Raw genomic sequence first — 14,175 nt, 5'->3', positions numbered from 1 at the left:
TGTCAACACAGGGCTGCAGGAGCTTCATGTCAGTGTGGTAAGATGCATTCTTCCCTTCACCTCCAACTATGATGAAGAACAAAGCAACAGAAGGAGGCCCTCTAAATCATAACTCAAGGATGAGAAGGAAACAAAATATTGTAGCCTAATAATTACAGGGGATGTGCTAGTGGGGGGTCAAATTCTGCACTAAGAAATGCCTGTTGGCCTTTTAGACAGTCACCCTTTGGCAGGACCAGGAAGGCCACCTCTACTCCACTCTTCCACAGGAACAGAGTCCTCCCCTCCATCCAAGAGCGGAACTGGAAGGAGTGGAGAATGACTAACACTCCCATTATATTCTAGAAACAAAAGGAAGTAAAATCTGTTGGGTGCAGAGAAGAAGTGGGTAGAGAAGAGAAGGAGCAAGGAGAAGGGCCAGGCTTAAAGGTGGTAGCTCTCAAGACTCTAAGACAAAGGCTTCTGTGGCCATGGAGAGAGCTCAGGGACAAGCTGGCAAGTTGGATAGATTAGACGAACAACTCCCTTATCACTACCTTCAGTGGATTCCATATAGTAAGGAAAATGCTACTCAAAATTGGGGATAGAGTACTATGACTGCAACAAAGTTAGTGATGTTGAATATTTCTTCCAAATCTTTATTTCCATTTCAGTATACCCTTTGATAACAGAGTTGATGAAAGAGAAACTTTCATTTGACTGTAACTACATAATCACGGACCTAGAGTGAGAAAAATAATGGCAGATCATCTAGGTGTGACACCCTTCTACTGAAAGTCAAATATGGGTGGGTATACCACCTAGATAATTTATCTACATGAGCTCTATCTTGACCTAGAACTTAAGCTTATATCTATCAAACAAACACTTCAATACACAGAATAAAAAATAAAAGAATTTTTTGAGTGGAAATCACTATAGTATCTCCCTATTTTTTCATCTACGCATGGTTTTGGCCAGAATACTAAGAAATCAGCATCTTATCATCAGTCATAAGTATTTGATATACCTCCCTTCTCTAGGCAGCAAGAATCAGTGACACTAGAAGAATTTTAAATCTTAATTCATTCACTCAGTTATAGACAGACAAGACATAGATATAGGCAGACAGCAGATACTAATTATATTAGAATATGGATTTATTTCTTGTCTGTTAGGAGAACAGGAGCATCTTTAACATTCTATGTGTCAAGCATCTTCAGCACTTGATAAAGTAATCTTTCAGAAGTCATCCATTTACACAGAAGCCCAGGAACCCATCAGTGTACATAATGGGGAGAGGGGGAGGGTGTGCATGCACATGCATGCACACGTGCATGTTTGCAGGTAAAAGAACAAGTGAGTGAGCAAGGCTTACTGGGGAGAGCTAGGCAGTTAAGCAGTGAGAAATCTGTTTTTAAAGGTCACTGCTGCAGGTTGAAAAGAAATCAGAAAAGCTGAGGTCATTGTTTTAATCAACCTCAGGCAAATTGCAAGGGTAGAGAATCAAAATCCATTAAACAGAGCAGGAAACAACCAGCAACTTAATTCTTCCACCAAGTAATATTTAGAGGAGACCCATGGCATTTGACGACTTAACGTTTGTGGTTTCAGCTAGTCCCAAGCCACCTGCAGGGGAATGAGAGGCTGGATCTTGTAATTTTACTGAGGCTTGCAGTTTGAGTCCATGATGGGAGGTTGGAAGGCACAGCATAGCCAACCCAGCACCTTCCCTCCTCCAGTCACATTCCAGACAGTGGTTTTGCTCTTCTCCCACTAACTCTTGTGAAGTGATAAAAAAAAAAACCATGTTTTTACATCTACTTCTCTGAACTTTAATAGGGACATGACATACCAGATAATATCAATGAATTCTGAGAATTGCAAAACTGGTTTGGGGAACAAGTCCTTTTGAAGGTCAAGGAAATGGAAGCTGACATAAACGAAATGCCCAAATTGTTTAAAGGCATCCCTGACAGGTTAAGTAAAAACATAGCTCCAAACGACTGTTTGCAGAATTTTAGTGCTTTTTAACCTCCCTTGAGAGAGTAAGCCTTGATTAATAACCACTCTATTGTACCTGAATCGAATATACGCTTTGGCAAAATTAATAAATTACTAGAAAAATTTAAACTCCAATGGTTTCATTCATACACTATCATTAGCATCAGGAAATGGTACTGAATATCAAATAATACAATATTGGTTCTCCACAAGTGCCTCACATATATAATGTGAAAGGGGAATGGATCACAGTCTGGCTTTCCAAAAAACTGCATCACTCAAAAGAGCTAGAATGCTTAGGCCTAGGAAAGGTGCGATGGGGCCTCACCACTCAAGCCCTTCTTCATGCACAGTGCAGCTTCTGCTCTATAGTGAACAAGCTCCCATGATTCCTAGCCTTGTTCTTGAATACACATTTATCTCCTCAACATGACTGAAATGGACCACTTCCCCATAATGCTCTTGCCCCAGCTTCACCTTCCATGTGAGAGGACAGGGGAAGGGGGCATCCTTCTTGCTCCCCTCTGCCTTTTTTCAACCATAGTTTTTCCTAAGAAAGCTCTCCCTTTTAAAACTTTCACACCATTCTTGTATATCATCTCCAGCACTTGACTCCCATTTTCCTCTCTCTCTATCCCTTCCTTTGATATCAGTCTTCAGTTTTCCCATCTCCCACCAATCACTTTGTTAATTCTTCTCACACTGTGATCTCAAGGTCCCTCAACTTGTCAACTCTTTTAAAACTTTTATTTGTACTCCACTGAAGCTGTTCACAAGTTCAGCCATGACTAGTTCCGAATTATCTCTCAAAAGTTCCCAGGATCTCAGTTCTACAATCCCTTTTCTCACCATCCTTTCACTGAATCTGCTCTTCATCTTCATTGTAACTGCCAGTCCCCTAACCCAGACCCAGACTCAAAGTCAAGATGCCACTTCTGACTTCCCTTTCTTCTATACTCCAAAAAGACCCCAAGGATACTCTGTTACTCACCTTGATTCTCATGCCCCCTTGTCCCAACATCATGTCCATCCAAGCCAGTCACCAGCCTAAAGAAGACTACAGTATCTGCTTTCTCTACTTCTACTTCTTGTTGCTAAGAATTGCTAGAAATGAGAGATGGGAAAGGCAGTGGCGGTGATGGTACATTTTTTGAGAAGTTCTAGTGCCAAATGTTCTCCTGAATGCCATAGAAACAGAAATGATAGTGGAAAAGGAGAAAAAGTAGGAAAAAAATGTTTTGAGTATCCAAAACTGGAACCTGGTGGTGTTGGGGCAGAGGGGAAAGAATGAGCAGTGAGCAGAAGGCAGAGGTGCAGAGGATGGAGAGAGTTTAGGGGGTTTGGTGAACGATTAGTTGGCATTGCTAGAACCTGGGTGGGATGAAGGGGTGAACAAGGCAGGCAAGGGCCAGGTCATGATGGGCTAAGGAGCTTGGATATGTTACGTAGGCACTCGGGAACCACATAAGAGTTTCAAACAGTGATGTGCTCCAGGAAGGTCATTCTGATTGCAGAGAATGGAATGGAGGTGGGCGAGGCTGGAGCCAGAGAGATGAGTGAGCACAGTGTGGCAACTGCAAATAGCAAAAGATATTAAGATAATTATGTTGTCAGGACTTGGTGGTGGTTGGTTGAGAGAGATTAGGGAAAGAGAGAAGTGTTGCAGGGTCTACCCAAATTGGGTTTGCCTCCCTGCTCTGGTTCAGACTGCAATCAAACAGAAATTGTAAGACAGTAAGAGACAGAGACCAGTCAAAAGACTTTGCTTTCTCTTCATAGCCTATCAAATGCAATGCCAAGTACTTCCAGATATTACACAAAGCTTCCAGCTTTCTGCCCAAAGTAGGGTTCTTCCATGGTCCAAACAGTCCTGGGCCCCCCAGGTGGGGTGACTTATTTAGTTTTGAGGTTATTGCAGAAAAAAATGAGACCTAACAGCCTATAGGGAACACTGTCTTACTGTTCCTGCAGAGGCAGGGAATATTCTGTTCACCACTTTAGTGCTTTGCCCAGTGGAGAGAGAAGTTGGTAGTTTGAGGGGGCTGCAGGGGGAGAACACAGGTTCTTAAAGGATGGGGAAAACTTAGACAGGTGAAGGAGAGGATCTTATATAGAGGGAGACATTGTAAATAAAGAAAGAGAAGGTAATAGAGAAAGCAAGAGGGTCTGGGATCAAGGGCCTAAGAGGAAAGTTGACCTCAGAAAAACCTCTAGTTTGGGAAAGACACAGAGAGGTTAGATGAAGACATCCAGAACATTTGAGGAGGGTGTGGGGCAGAGGAGGTACTATGAAGAAACTCATGTTGAATGGCCTTGTCTCTTGAAAAACCAAACACCTTGAAACTATGCCTCCAGCTCCAAGAGTTCTGATGCTTTTTGATTTGTAAACAGTTCTCTGCAGAATGCATGAGTATGTCCAGATCTTGTGACTTGAGATGTTTTATTTTCTTCACCTCCAGTCCTTCCAATGTTCTAGCAGTGCCAACTAATCGTTCACCAAACCCCCTAAACTCTCTCCATCCTCTGCACCTCTGCCTTCTGCTCATTGCTCATTCTTTCCTCTCTACCTGGAATAACTCCCTTCCTGACTATCTTCTGTTTGTTCTTCAGGACAGTTCGAGGACCATCTTCCCACCAATTCCAGGAGTCTTCCTTTCTCAGGTGCTCCAGGAGGTACGCCAGGAATTCCTCTATCCAGGTACTTTTCATGCTGAGCTGTTCTCACATGATTCTTGTCTGTTTCACACACTGGACTACTAGCTCTTTATCAGGAACTGTATCTGATGGGCATTTGTAGTTCCTCTGTTCAGCAGAGGGCCTGACACATACACACATATAAATGTCTCTTGAATGAACAAATGAATAAACTAGATTTTACATAAGAAGTAGGAATAGTATTTTTTAGATTAAGTAACTCAGTACAGTTTATTCTCATGATGTTCTTTGGTAAGTAAATAGAGATGAATTTGCACAGATTAAGGCCAAAAGAAATGGAAGACTGAATTAAATAGAACATGTACACCACTTTGACTACTACTGCTAACACTAATTGAGGGTTAACTCTGTTATCAATGCTCTTCTAATTAATTTTTATGTATTGACTCAATCTTCAAAATAACCCCCATTTTATAGATGAAGAAACTTCGGAACAGAAAAATTTAATAATTTGTCTATAAGTGACTGAGCTGGGATTCAAATCTGGCAGAGCCAGTGGTTTTAACCACCACATTGTACCATCTGCTGTGATCACAATTATGCAGAAAAATGATGTTAGGTATTTGCCTCACTCATCTATGCACTCGCCTCAATTTTTCTTTGTTTTTTCCACATTAACTTGGAAACTCACAACTTTAAATATATTAAATTACCAGCATCAAACATATTTGAGAATTGTTCTGGGTAGGCTTAAAAAATACAGATGTAGCCAACTCCTTGCCACTTGCTAAGAAGAAATAAGAGTGTGGAATAGGTGGCAGGTTAAGTGTCAATTACATGCATTGTGTTTCCCTTAGAATTAACTTTCCTACCTCCTAAAGAAGTGGTTGTTTAGTTTTGAAATCTATTTGTGAGGTTGTATTTTTTTAAATGACTGTTCAAAGAAACACAAACTCCTGAGTGAAATCGAAGATTACAAAGAAGCCTTTGCCACCATATGAGGCTTTTGACATCAAAGGAGTTAATAAAGATAAAGAGAAATTAGAGAAAGTGGGTGACAGAGCCTGGAGTCTGATTCTCTATAGTAAAGGAGAAAAGTTTGTAAAAAGAGAGCATACATCTGGACAGGCAAAGTCGGGCAAGTGTGAAAAGCTGAGTAACTTTGCAAACTAAGTCTCAGAAACTGTTCTGCAGCATATTTCAGAACAGAGAGACAAGGAAGAGACATCTGATTTGACTTAGAGCATGTAAACGTTGGGTTTGCTTTTTTGCTTGGTTTGTATTTTACTTCATCTTCATTTTTGGTGGTGGTGCTGTGTGTCTGAGTGTGTGGAGGTGGGTGGTAGAGAGGCAGTGGCTGGTGTATAGGAACAAAAGCAGGGGAAGAAAGGGGATTTCACTTCCCTAGGGCTTAAACACAAGTTCCTACTGCTTCAAAAAGGCACCAAGCCACAAAAATTTTCTGCTTTTCTCTACCCCTGTAGGCAAGCCATAGAAACAGAAATGATAGTGGAAAAGGAGAAAAAGTAGGAAAAGAAAATGTTTTGAGTATCCAAACTGGAACCTGGTGGTGTTGGGGAAAATCGACAAGATATAGTCACCTTGAAACTATGCCTCCAGCTCCAAGAGTTCTGATGCTTTTTGATTTGTAAACAGTTCTCTGCAGAATACATGAGTATTTCCAGATCTTGTGACTTGTGATGTTTTATTTTCTTCACCTCCAGTCCTTCCAATGTTCTTTTAACAATAATGGATTAAAGCTTATCGGTATCCTGGCCAGTTTTATAAAACCAAATAATTGCTAAGCTGGGGAAGCAGGTTTATTTGCATTCAAAAAAATGATTTAAAGAGAAATTGTGCCACCCTCTGGACATAAACTGAAGACTTATTTCTTAGAGACAACCATGGAATACTGTTTTAAGCAATTGCCCCTAAAAATAAACATTTATCTTTTAAAATGTACCCTTTAAAAAAAGGTGGGGGAGGGAGAAACACAGTTGCTTTAGACAGCATAGGCAATATCTAGAAAATAATCATTTAAAAATACTAAATTACCTCTAAGGAATTTTTAACTAAAGAAAACGGTCTCAGAGCACATTAGAGAAAAAGTCTCCAGCATTTAACTTGTAATCTTTCCAAAAATCACTTTACGGCCTACAATTTCTGCTCTCCGATCTGCAACGGCCAAGTAAAGATTTTTCACACAATCTCAGCCGTGACTGCTTTCACACAGTTACCTTTATTGGTTAAAAAAAAAAAAAAGAAAAGAAAAAAATTCAAATTTATATTAAATATAAATATATATATATATTTGTAGTTTTTTAACTAGAGCTAACCGAACACAGAGTGAGATTTCAGCCATGGCTGAGAGAAATTAGCCATAAAAGCACAATCGGGTAGCTTGTTTCTGAAGCTCTCCTGCTCTCATCCACTGGGCATGGAGTCCTAATGTCATGTAAATGAAACTCTCAAAAATGCAGAGATGTGATAATTACCAGTGATAATGCTGGGCAAATCAAAACACATGACATGCTGTTTTTATAAATAACTAGAGAGAGGAAGCAGGAAGACACCGAGTACCATACCTGGTTTTAACAACAGGGTTTAGATGCTTCTGGTCTTGGAGGACCTTGGCCAGCTGTTGTTGCAGAAACAAAACCTTCCCGTGGGCTACTTTAATAAATGGGTGGTCGAGGAGATGAGTGACTGAAGGCCGCTTTTCAAAATCCTTAATAAGACACCTGTTCGCAAAAATCAACAAACAATCCAAAGCACAATCTTACACACCCAGTTCTCCTGTGAATATGGGAGGGGGGAGGTGAAACACATTTATAAAAGCTGGTCACCAACCTTACATAGCTCTTTCTTTATTCCAACATACCAGAACACAGAAAAAAATTCTCTATTAGTTGAATTAATTAAAACATCAAATGTCTATTTTAGTTTGTTTAAGTACATATTGAAAACACAATCATTTTTTGCCTTCAATTTAATTTGAAATACTCAAAACACTGAAAAAATAGATTGATCAGACTGAATTTTCTGTCTGACTTTTCATTACAGAAAAATGTTTACAATGGAGTCCAGTTGATTAGTCTATATACTTTATTTTAGAAGCATAGAAAATTATACACTATCCCTTAGATGAAATCCTAATATATGAAATGTTCACTATTTGGTGGTGGACGAAACACATTTAGGAAAGAAAATAATCATAAAGAAACCATCAGAGAGAAAGTCCAATACCTTAATTTCTCATGTCTTCTGAAGAAGCAGAAAAACCTCAGAACAGAAAGTGACTACAACATAACTCAGATGAATTGGAATGGAATTATGCAAACAGGGAACAAAAAATCCATTCAAAACGGTAAAAATTGGGTTGCATTTAAACTCCTCTGTGGTTAATTGGTTAAAACTGTACCGGTGTAACCACTTTCTGTTTCAGATTCCATGCCCTTTTCAAAGAAAACAATGATTTAGTACATTTTACTGTATGCTCTATGTTATTAAAGATGATTTTGACACAAGGAAATTTTTAGTGAAATTGAATCTGATGAATACCCCTCCAATTACCATTGCATTTCCATTCTGAGTAGCTGCCCTTGATGGAAGAGGAAATTTCAACATCCACCCTTTTAAGCTATCAGTCTTTAGCTCACATTGGAGGCTTAGGATAAATACTGGATGCCATTCTTCCCACTCCATGAAATAAATGTTTACAGTTTTCCCAATAGTGACATACCAGCAACATCTAAAACACAACATATTTTAAATAATGAAATGCACTGACAAATAAAAAAGCTCAGCCTCACCTTGAGTATCTTTCAAAATATTTAAGCAGTTCCTAAAACAATCCTCAACTTCTGGATTTACAAAAAGGCTTTAACCTTTGCAGTTCTCACTCCAAACCACTTTCACACCCCTCACCTTCCAGTGCTGAAAAGATATTTGGCAAATTTCCCAGTCAGTCCATTTTAGAATTGATTCATGGGATTTCCTATCTATTGGAACTGGAGCTTTCTGCTAGAGAAGCCAAAAGAACCTAGATTATCTCCATTCTGTTGCCTGCACAATTATAAATACAACCTCTGCCTTGCCAGGGGAAGAAATCAATCACTTGACTTTTATGGGTTCAGGGGTTTTTTATATAATCTATTATTTTTCCTATCAAAAATAAGAAATCAGTGCACATGCTTTAAAAATACTATGTTCATGTCTTTACATCAGCAACTTTCCCTGGATTCCATGTATATTCTATCTGTGTATGAATATGTTACTACCAAAGGAAAATAAATGCTAATGTTCCCCTAAGCATCCAAAAAAAAAGGAACCTCCTTGTAGTTATGAGGTCAATTATACAGGTGTATGGCCCAGTCCTTCTGGTTTGAGGGAAGGTGTATGAAAACTGCTAAAATAAAAATAGTCCATGTCCACTGAAAGTTCCTACTGATGACAGACATGGTGACTTTGCACACTGCCTGGAGCCTGAGAGGGCACGGGTAGAACTGGAGTCCAGCAACAGTAGGTCCCACAGCTAAGCCTGCCCAGTGATCTTGGGCAGATCACATTATGCCTGTCTCTCTTTACCAAATAGACATACCTGTATCCAAGTATATCCCCAAATAAGGGGAGACTGGTTTCTTAATGGGTTTCCCCACCTTATATTTCTCTTCCCTTTTTTGGCCTTCTTTCTGCATTAGCTGTTGAAGTTTCATCTGACTACTAGTAGGTACTCATTGAAAAAGGAAGAAAGAGCAAAAGCACCAGGGGCAAACATCAACTGCCTGTTGACTAGTGCCAATATTTCAAATGAGTAAACTCAGAGGGCTGAGACTGAAGGTGGGAGGAGTGACAATCAATTGAAAATACATAGCATGTAAACAGGAAAGTCGGCTGCCTCTACCTTCCTCCTCTGGATAGATTCTGTGGGACAGTGTTCCAGGTAAGGCCTGAAAACAAGGTCCTTCTGGTATTTTAGTAATTAAAGCTCCTTGGATAGGGTTTGCAAGAGACCAGGGAACCCGGACTCTAGACTTATGAAAACAGATCTCTACTGGAGTCTGGGGATGCAATCAAAGGTGCTATGTCTTGTTTACATAATTTTGGCATCCAGTCGGGGAGCAAGGTTGCCAACAAGGTTGTAAGGTCATTTGATATTTTGGAGAGGATCTCTCTTTATAGATCACGGAGGGAGTAAGGGAAATAAGGACTAAATAATGAAGTGAGACAATCAGACAAGGAATAAACTAACAAGTGGATCTGTTGTCTCCTAAGGATTCAAAAAATGAAGATGGTTGGCATTCTATTCTCTGGAAGCAATGATCAAGAGGATTTGTTAGTTCTCTCAGTAAGACCTGAGTGGGCTGAATGTCATAGCACTGGATCAGCAAAACTGAAACTGAGAGTATAAGGGAAGAATGCTAAGCAGAGTTGTGACATATCCAAATGCACTGGAGGATTTTTAGAAGGGCATGAAGACCTTAAGGGTATAGCCTTATTCTAAAACACTCTTGCATACTTTTTTCTCATGGGGAGCAAAGAGCCAGACTGAAATGGAATTATTATTTTACTGATACACAGAGGAAAGTTCTACCTTAGGAGCAGATATGGCTGAAAGTCATTGCAATACTAGACACTAGGTCATTGGTCATTTCATCTGTTCAGCAAACATTTATTACACAGCACCAGAATTAGCCAAAATAAATTAATTCATAAAAAATTCTGACCCTTTTCCTCAAGGATCTACAGTCTAATTGGTAAGACAGAGGATAAGAGAAACATAGGAAAAAGCAAAAGCAGTGTTTGCTAATATATTTAGGATAAAAAATAATCACACAAAAGCATAGGGTTTTGGAGCTAAGGGATCAAGATTTTCTATTCTAACCCTTTTTTTATAAGGTGAGGAAACCGAGGTGAGGTCCTGATAGTGATGAAGCCAACTCTCTGAGTCCCAGAGGAGAACCCCTCCTAGGTTGCAATGTGTTGTTAAAAATGGCATAGATGCAACGTGTAGAACAATACTAGGCTGTGTAGGAGGGGGCAATCTAGTCAAGGAAAACTTAGTGGAGCTGGTGAGAACTCAGCTGGGTTTGCAGGAAGTTTTGGAACTAAACTGAATTCAATTGGTGAAGAAGAGGTAGAAGGCATTTCAAAGTTGGGAAACTGGATCAGCAAGGCAAGAAGCCGGACTAGGCAAGCTGTGTAGCCAGAAACTCAGGAGTCCCTCAGAACATTCACTCACCTTCACCTCCTAAACTACCTCCTTTGAATGCCTAAGAAACAATTCTTGGCTTTAGTCCTTTTATCAACTTTAAATAGGGTATATTCTTTATTGCTTAAGACTTTGCAATTTTGTGCCCAAAACTCGTACTGTTTAAATTTGTCAGCTCATTGTTTCCATCTTACTCTCCTTCCAGGCAGGGATTTAGTGAATTAAGATAGAACTGACTGCCGGAATCCATAAGAACTCCTGACAGCCTATGTGTCCTTTTTAAAAGCAAGACAGAATCCTCTAACCTGATTTGGAGATCACATACGGAAAACTAAGGAAGTTATATCATATATATTCATCTCAGGATCACTTATTAAACCAGAAATTGCAAATTCCAGAGGTTGAATATTTTCCCCCAGCCAGGGATTAAACAGTTCTTAACAAGAGACTGCATAAAATGTTGACCTCTTTATCGGAAATGGGGGTCAGCCAGTGTGAGGTGAGTTGAGTGAAACACTAGACAAGTAAGATATTCCATTGAAAAGAGAAGCTAGTGTCAAAAGGTTTGGGAAACATTGGTGATTCTCTAAACCACATCTGGAATTTCATAATACACGTGAGCATATTAAATGGTCTTGGAAGTATGGGGGTAAAGAAAACAGCTTAATTTTGTTTAAGTCCATGTTTCCAAACTTACTTCGCTACAGACCCTTTTTTGTGTCAATGGCACCAGGGCCCTGCAAATGACATCCTTAGAAGCTCTGTTGTGAGAAATCAGTACTAGGCTTTTGGAATGGGTAGCAGAGTCCTCATCTCAGCTGACTGAGGGAGACATGCATAGCCCCTAACTGTCACCAACAGATTTGAGATACCTGTAGGCTACTGTTTCTGCAGAGGACAGTGTCTCAAACTGGGGAAATACATTGTCCAAGCTTAGTTTTTTCCAGAATCTTTTACTCTGGAAAAAAGAAATTGAACGAGGATTAATTTTAGGGACACTACTTTTTTCCAAGGTCATAAGCAATTTTTTCTTTCATTCTCAGGGGTTTTTTAAATCATTTTTTAAAATCTGGATTTAGGTGTGGTTATCTCTGTGCTAAAAGACAAAACAAAAGAACAAAAGATTTAAAATTACCATGAGATGTATTACCTGGATTTACAAGGCCACAGTGGGTGGTTTGAATATGATAGAAAAGTCCACCAGAAGAAAAGGGAAGCAAATTCTAGCCTTGAAGGAAACCAATCCATTCCCTAATTTGAAATTCTAGTACCTTCCATCATGCTTTCTTGGCTGAAGATTAATTTTCAGAATTCATTAGTGTCACCACATTAAACACAAGTTGTTGTAGCTATTTACTGCAATCTCCCAGCCTGGTTTCTGCTAGAAATAGGCAAAAAAGAGATATTTCTAAACAAGAAAAAAGGCCAGGCTTCTGTGTTGGGCTCTAGAACTGGCGTCGCCTGTGCTCCTTCCGCTCCCAAAAGATAATGCTGTTGAGACACAGCTGCCTTATCACTGTAAACTGCCATCTCATAACCAAAAAATCAGATGCCTGCAAGGGGGAGCTATTTATCAAGAGTCACAGACGGATGTTTACCAATGAATAAAACACATTTGATAAAGAGCAAGTGAAAAGTCAAAAACTAAAAATACTGGTGAACTTGGTGAGAAAAGCATGAGGGTAAGCAACCTTATTCCACACATTGGGGCAAAACTAGATCAAAAGTTGGGATTTCTGTCTCCTCATTTCTTTTTTAATACTCTGTCTTTAATACTTTCTGCTGGTTTCTTGTGAGTTTAGTCCTTAGACTGGGAAGTGTTTGCATAGGTACAAAATATCTAAACATTTTTGATCTGAGCAAACATTTCCCTGTCCCATGATGTGTCATGCTGCCCTGCAGTTCCTATCATCGTCAGACAGAAGCCTGACGGACAAAGAGGCCTCTGCATCAAGAGGAGAAAATCCTCCAGAGGGTACACTAATTATAGGTTAAATATCGGAGCCTATGGTGCTCTGCCTTGGAAGGAAATTTCCATTCTGGAAGACAGGACTATGACAAAAACAGGCATTTTCCCAAGATGACTAATGCCTCAAAAGAAGTCAGGCTGAGAAAGTTGACATTGCATGTGTAATTTTAGTGAAGCATCACCTCCCCATTTGGTGGCATATTTAACTGAATTTCAGTTTTCATAAAGTCGACAAATATTGCATGTGGTGGCGTTTTAAAGTCTCACTGGCAAGAACTGAAATTGCATGCTAACTTCACACCTAGGGTGGGAAAGTGGGGTCCTAACTGGAAACAGATAATTGAGAACCAGCAGCACCTTACTCATGGAGGTAGATCTGTGGCTATCAATCAGAGAGAAACAGTCAGTGTTTGTTAAAAGGAAAAAAGCCCTGAGAAGGTAGGAAAGAAGCCCCTTGGAGGGTTTTAGAACCAGAAACTCAGTCTCCTTTTGAAGTGGGTAATGGGCATGAATTCTGTGTGGCAAAGTCAGAGAGACTGTAGGGCTACAGGACGAGAGGGCTGATGCCATCTTGCCTGAGATACAGGGGTGAGGAGACTCCAGATGCAGGCTTAGAAAGATCAGCAAATCAGTCCAAGGTTTTTTTTTCCCCCTCCCCAAAGCCCCAGTGCATGGTTGTATATTCTAGTTGTAAGTCCTTCTAGTTCTTCTGTGTGAGCCACCACCACAGCATGGCAACTGACAGATGGTTGGTGTGGTTCCACAACCAGAAAATGAACCTAGGCCACCAAAGCAGTGACAGTGTGAACTTTAACTACCAGGCCATCAGGGCTGGCTCTCAACTCAACCTTTAGATAAAGCTGACAGCACAGGAGGTCCAGAGTGAGCTCAGGGGAATCCAGGGAAGAAACAAAGGGAAGAACATTGCATTTCCTGGAGCCTGAGGATGAGGACAGAGAAGAACCAACTTTTCTCATCCAGAGAAGACTCAAAAGAAGGTGAAGAAGGTGACCAGAGGAAAAGTATAGTGTGGTTTGAAACCAAAACATAAAATCTAAGAGCAGATAGGACAGAATCTCCCTTAGGAGCCAAAGAATGTGTACCACTGTAGCTGGAAAGAATTCCCATGCAAAAACAGGGCCCAAGACTGGAAGGTCTCCTAAGACAGAGGGCTCCAATGGGTAAACCCTTTATGACCCAGGGTTGTAGCCTATATGACACTTGTGAACACAAGAACCTCTTCAGTTTACCCTTATTTATGTCTCTGATCCTGTGATCAATAATAAATAAGTAGAAAAGTTCAGACTAACTCATCATATTCTTAGGGACTGTGATGTAATTAACAAAAATTCTAGAT

At 40.0% G+C, this 14,175-nt stretch overlaps 1 protein-coding gene across 18 annotated transcripts in view; it reads right to left on the bottom strand.

The window, feature by feature from the left end:
- Positions 1-14,175, bottom strand: part of MYO3B (myosin IIIB) — a 409,912-nt gene that overhangs the window by 230,805 nt on the left and 164,932 nt on the right. For 17 of the 18 annotated variants that reach the window (XR_011528407.1, XR_011528406.1, XR_011528404.1 and 14 more), the window contains one exon: positions 7,224-7,379. The exons of the other annotated variant lie outside the window; for it this stretch is intronic. Coding sequence is in view for 13 of the 17 variants with exons in the window: in XM_070580113.1 (XP_070436214.1) it covers positions 7,224-7,379 (156 nt within the window). In the remaining 4 variants the exon portion in view is untranslated. The remainder of the gene's footprint in view (positions 1-7,223; positions 7,380-14,175) is intronic. 18 annotated transcript variants of the gene reach the window in all.

The sequence above is a fragment of the Equus przewalskii genome, chromosome 17, assembly GCF_037783145.1.
Source record: "Equus przewalskii isolate Varuska chromosome 17, EquPr2, whole genome shotgun sequence".
Classification (NCBI taxonomy): domain Eukaryota; kingdom Metazoa; phylum Chordata; class Mammalia; order Perissodactyla; family Equidae; genus Equus; species Equus przewalskii.
Note: the sequence above shows the minus strand (reverse complement) of the source record. Positions and strands in the feature narration are given on the sequence as shown.